General features: G+C 40.2%; 1 protein-coding gene across 1 annotated transcript in view; it reads right to left on the minus strand.

Annotated features, from left to right (window-relative positions):
* The window catches only part of LOC107732580 (sickle tail protein homolog), a 60,477-nt gene that overhangs the window by 5,457 nt on the left and 49,467 nt on the right, over nucleotides 1-5,553 (minus strand). Inside the window, 7 exon segments of the mRNA XM_016543943.1 lie at nucleotides 524-640; nucleotides 2,150-2,293; nucleotides 2,619-2,866; nucleotides 3,385-3,598; nucleotides 4,061-4,493; nucleotides 4,589-4,736; nucleotides 4,948-5,084. Coding sequence (XP_016399429.1) covers nucleotides 524-640; nucleotides 2,150-2,293; nucleotides 2,619-2,866; nucleotides 3,385-3,598; nucleotides 4,061-4,493; nucleotides 4,589-4,736; nucleotides 4,948-5,084 — 1,441 coding nt within the window.

A 5,553-nucleotide genomic window follows, 5' to 3' on the forward strand; every position in this document is an offset into this window, starting at 1 on the left:
ACACACACATACATATATATATATATATATATATATATATATATATATATATATTAACCATATTTATTTTTACATTTTTTAAATGTTATAAAATATATAATGTTTGGTATCTACATACATACTTTAGTTACTTTTACAAAGCAATAATATTATATCTTTATATCTCCTTATGGTGGACATTTTGGCCCTTTTTCAAAGTGAACTCTGAATGCTAAAAAAGGAAAAGGTCAGAAGTCAGAGTGCTGAATGGCCTTTCCAACGCTCCAGTCACTCTGACCCACCCCATGCTGTATCTATTAGCATTCAGCAAAAGAGTGTGAGTGACAGACCAGTGTTAGACGCATTCAAACATATTACACCCTCTCTTGATGAGGGGCTACGGTCAGGCATTGACGTACATCAGTATGTCAGTATATGTGTTGCGAATAAGTGTCAGTAGAGCAGGAGGTTATGGCACATGACTGCTCATATGAGCACTGTTGTTAAACTGCGATGGGGAGATAGCATACATCACGTCCGTTACCTTTGTGTGGTAAGATAGGGAAAGCCCTGGCTCCATCTCACTGTCTGAGGGCTCACGGGTTGTGAGATCAACAATGTATCTGGGCTGTAAATCTTTAATAGTGCACTTTTGAAACACCTGAGGAGGGGTAAGGGTACGGGCATTAGGTGCTGTGGCTGTGTATGGGTGAGCTTTCTGTCCTGTTTTTGTGCAATTATGAGATGCCAACAGAACTGAACACCTTGATCCAGACAAGGTGCAAGAAATGTTCCCTAAATATATTATTGTTATAATGTTTACAGTAGGGCTGGGTTTTGACACAAATTTCTCGATTCGATTCTCATTCACAAGCATGCGATTCGATTCGATTACCAATTCGATTCGATTCGATTCAATATCGATTATTTTGGATATATATCAGGTACAGTACATGCCAAATTTTCTCAAGGAAAAAAATATCTCAATTAAAGCTGTAAAATATACATGCGTTTTTACAATAATAAAGTTACAGTTACATATTAATATTTCTACTTCAATTCATTTTTTTTTTTTTAAATATAAACATTTAAATGGTGGCTGTCATAAAAACTTGATAGATTTATTCAGACATAAATTAAATATCGAAGAACAGTAAAAATTATAATGAATATGTTATGGTGCATATATTAAACAAAATACCCCTCTCTACAGTTTACTTTTCTAGCTAATGAGTTTATGGTCACCGAATATGTTTTTCTGAGGTAAATGTGAGTTACGTGACATTGTTTACAAGCCGTTATATTGGCGTCTTTGTGCGGCTGAAACACAGATTGAGCGATTACATGTCACAGGATACGGATTGTAAAGTTGTACTCTTTCTTTTACTTACCTTCGGATTTTTAGTCATGTTTATTTTGTGCAGAAACTGGTATTAATGTGGAGGAGATGATCAGTTCACGTGCGCCTCGCGCTGCCGCTTTTATTGAACTGAGGCGCAGGCGCGCGGCGCTACAGCGATCTGTCACTCCACATTAAACAGCGCCAAAACGGCATTTATTGTTTAAATACTGCAATACAACGGACAGAATTTGAAATCTGAGACTTTGTTTCATATTAAAAGTACCAAAGCACAATGCTTGTTGCGATTTATTGGATGGGAAGTACCCTTCAATGCTCCGTCCATTAACTGTGAAAACAGGCTAGACTAATCGATTCTTGGGATTTAAGAATCGATATTGTTCCGTAAAAATTTGAATTGATTAATATCGTGATATCTATATTTTTACCCAGCCCTAGTTTACGGTGTATTTACACACTTAAAAGCAAATATATATAAATAAATAAATAAAAATTCCTAATGAAAATAAAATCGGATTCATGAAAACAGATTTATAGTAAATCCTACCTATTCTTAACAATAGAGGGCAGCACAAGTCAAACTTCTGAGAGAGCCGTAGTACCCTCATGTTGATGCTTTTGTGTAAATGTTGACACTGGTGTGGCCGTCTGATGTTTGTATGGGCTTAATATTTGTCCCTTAACACCCCTGACATGTCTCAGACTTCCTGTGTGTTTGGGTTTCCTCTGTACATGTGTTTGTAAAAGAATAAGTGTGCGTTCATGTCTTTGTGTGAGTGGCTCCTGTGAGGATGATTGTGGTTTGCTCACCTTTAGCTCAGCCATGATCTTATCTCCTTCATCCTCTTCATCTTGTAAGGTGGAGGTGTTGACAGGAGGAGGGGGGCGGGGCTTAGGCTTGACCTCTGGGGGCACACGCAAGGGTTTGGGCTTCGGGGCCTCCTCTTCACCCTCCTATAGCCAAAACAACCAGTCAAGTGTGACCGACCCTCACCCTCCATTATGTCTTTCAAATCAACAAAAGCAGCTGGAATCTCTACCGTGACTTTCTGTCATTATTATTCACAAAAACAAGGACGCATTATGTAGCGAACGGCACACCCAGGCAAAATATAATACACTGAAATTTCTACATGTAGTCGGTACACTGTACGATAGATGTGTTGTTTTCAAATAATAGTAATGACAATTGTCATGTTGTCTGGGAATGCTGCTTAGCAAGGCCTGAGTCACATGAATAATGGTGTGATCTTAATTAGAGGAAGCACGACTCATGCACCTGTGCACTAGTGGACTCTTTCCGGGTGGTGTAGATCACCTCTCCTGAGCGTCCAGTGGTGAGTCCAGTTCCAGAGGGGTAGAATCTGCGTGGAGGGGGAGGGGGAGGCGATTTGCTGACCGTTTCAGGGTTGGGCTGTACTCGGTCAACACTGACCCTGTGGGGCTTCTCTATGGTCGGCTTCTGTGGTCTCTCCAAACTGGTCTGGACTGGTTTATCTGCTTTGGGTTCATCCTGTGGTGCGGCTTCTGTTTGAAGTAAGATAAAAAGTGCCTCGATAAACGCTAGAAATCATGCAGATTAGATCCAATCTATAATCAAACACATCTGAACCAGCTAATCTGGGTTTATTTAAAAAACAATGAGGTGTGTTGCAATATTTAAAAAAAGCTTTTGTCAGCTAAAAAGACAAAACATAACATGGGGTCCAACCAACATGCAGAAAATCAAAACAAAACATAAAACAGGAAATGATAGAAAGAACCCCTGTAGCCTCTCATGACTGTATGTGTCAAGGCATCTGAAACATAAAATAATTTCATATAATAAAAATATAATATTATAGTTAAGGTTGTAATGTAGTGTGACTCCCCAAAACTTAAAAAATATTTATGAATTAATGATAAATAAAAAAATTATTACCTTTTTACCTTAAATAGCATATTTATCCTTTTTCTGAACATTTTTTTTTGTTGTTGTTACTTTTAAAAGAAACCCTTCTGAATTAATTGTTTATATGAAGATTCATATGAGTGGACAGACATACCGGGGAGCGGAGACACAGGAAGTGGAGAGTCCATCTCATCTGGCAAGATGCTGGATGGTTGGCAGGGGGTGCTGTCCACCTGGTTGCTCACTTCCAGGTCAGGAATGGCCTTCATAAGGCTGGCCTGTGTCTGCTGAAGGATCCTTTCCATTTCCTTTTCCGCTTCTGGTCCAGTAGAGTGAACCATGTCCTCCTCTACTGCCCGTTTTGAAACCTGTGGAAAACCCGAGACAGAAGTTACCGTTTGTTGGAAATAATACTGGGTAAAGATATGGTCACATTTACCGCTGCTCTGTAACATTTCACGGGCAAAACTGAGTCATTTCAATGGGAATCTGCACAAACAGGCAATTTCATGTGAGGGTGAAAAAGTTCCCCATGCAGATTTCGCTCCTTTTCAGGTTAGTCACTTGAATTCTCCATGCTAACCAACAGAAAGCTTCATTGATTGAAAGTGAGTTTTGTGTGAGAGAAAATTGCCTCTTTTCCTCTTTATAGAACCTTTTATGCAATGGAAAGTTTTCATGGATGTTACAGGTTCTGCATTGAACCATCAATGCCAATATTTTTAAGAGTGTACAGATAAATACAGATGTACATAAATAAGACATTCTTGTGTTGGTGCCAATCCACGAATCGTAATCAATCAAAAGTGAAAGTCACAGCTGAACCACACCTCTTCAGGCATGGGCCTGCTTGTGTTGACAGAGATCTCCTCCGTTGAAGAGGATCCAGTCGTCTTGATGGCAGGGGTTGCTGGTATGGCTTCCTGGCCCTGTGGAGATGCTCTCTTTTGCAGGGCAGGGCTGTTTTCTCTGCTCCTGGGACTGACCTTCGCCACAGTGGGGGAGTCCCTGCCATGGGTGGGTGTGAGCGGGGGACCGGGGTGGTGTGCGCTGACGGGAGCTGTTTGAATGCGGTGCACAGTGACAGGAGAAGACAGCACAGGCTCCGAGCAGCTGACTTTGGCAGGTGATCTTGGTTGTGGGGTGGGGGACTCACAAACAGGTTTTGGAGATCTGTACTCTTCCACAAAGGAACCTGAGTCCTCTGGAAATGCCTTAACTTGGACTGGGTCAGAAGTATGGTTGTGGCTCTCAGTGGCATATCTACAACAAACAGAAACCCTAACAATGAACCCGCCAAACAACTCCTCTAAAGGCTCTAAAGGAATTTAATATTTCAAATGTTACATGAGTTTCACCTTCTCAGTCCACTGAGAGTGTCAGTCAGAGCTTTGACTCTCTTCAGCATGCTGTCCATTTTGTGAGGCTCCTCCTTAAGGAAGCGCACCGCCTCCACCTCCACCCTCAACACAGCACGCATTTTCATCTGCAGGGCTGGGAAATCTCCTGAAAAGATGCAATTCGTTATCATACAAGAGAAAGATCCACACTGCCACTGCCAATGTCTTTAGTGTCACTTTCATCAATTTAATGCATCATTTCTAAATAAAAGTATTAATGTCTTATCTTACTAACCCTAAACATTTGAACTGTAGTGTATAATAATTACGTAATGATTATATAAGTCCACAGGGAGGATAAATACAAATGCATTCACCTTTGAGTGTGGCCAAAGCTTCTCCTACTTTCCGTAAGTTGACCGCCCCTTCCTCCACATCCTTCAGAGTGACTGGTTGATTGCTCATGGCAGAGGTGGATTCTTTCTTGAGCATCTCCACATAGTTTTCCAGCTCTCTGTGACATTGTTACAAGGATGTGTCATTTATTGTCACTTTAATGCTATATAATAAGTATTTTTCTTTGCTTTTTTTGCTCAAGCTGCATGTACTCTACAATTTCATGTAAAACCTGAACTGAAAAAAATTACCTTTCTGTTCATTTCCTGGTTTAAGTAGAAAACAAAATCCCATATTTCCAATGAAGTCTCAGACATTTGGACGCCACTGTTTATATATATTTCAATTGCATTTAATCCAGCATTTAGTGACACTTAATACTGTGTAATAAGCAAGTCTTGACTGTTAGTCTTTGACTGCTAAAGGCTGAAACCTGTTTAACGTGATTTAGTCTTGTTTGTTGACTGACAGTTCACATATAGAGAAGTTTGGCTGTGTAAGCAAATTTGGCAACAAAAGTCTGCCCTCAGCCAAATACTTTCAGAGGATCATCATAACCTACGTCTTTCTCAGATTTTCTGACTTCA

Source organism: Sinocyclocheilus rhinocerous, unplaced genomic scaffold (assembly GCF_001515625.1).
Source record: "Sinocyclocheilus rhinocerous isolate Xijiao unplaced genomic scaffold, SAMN03320098_v1.1 scaffold1420, whole genome shotgun sequence".
Lineage (NCBI taxonomy): Eukaryota > Metazoa > Chordata > Actinopteri > Cypriniformes > Cyprinidae > Sinocyclocheilus > Sinocyclocheilus rhinocerous.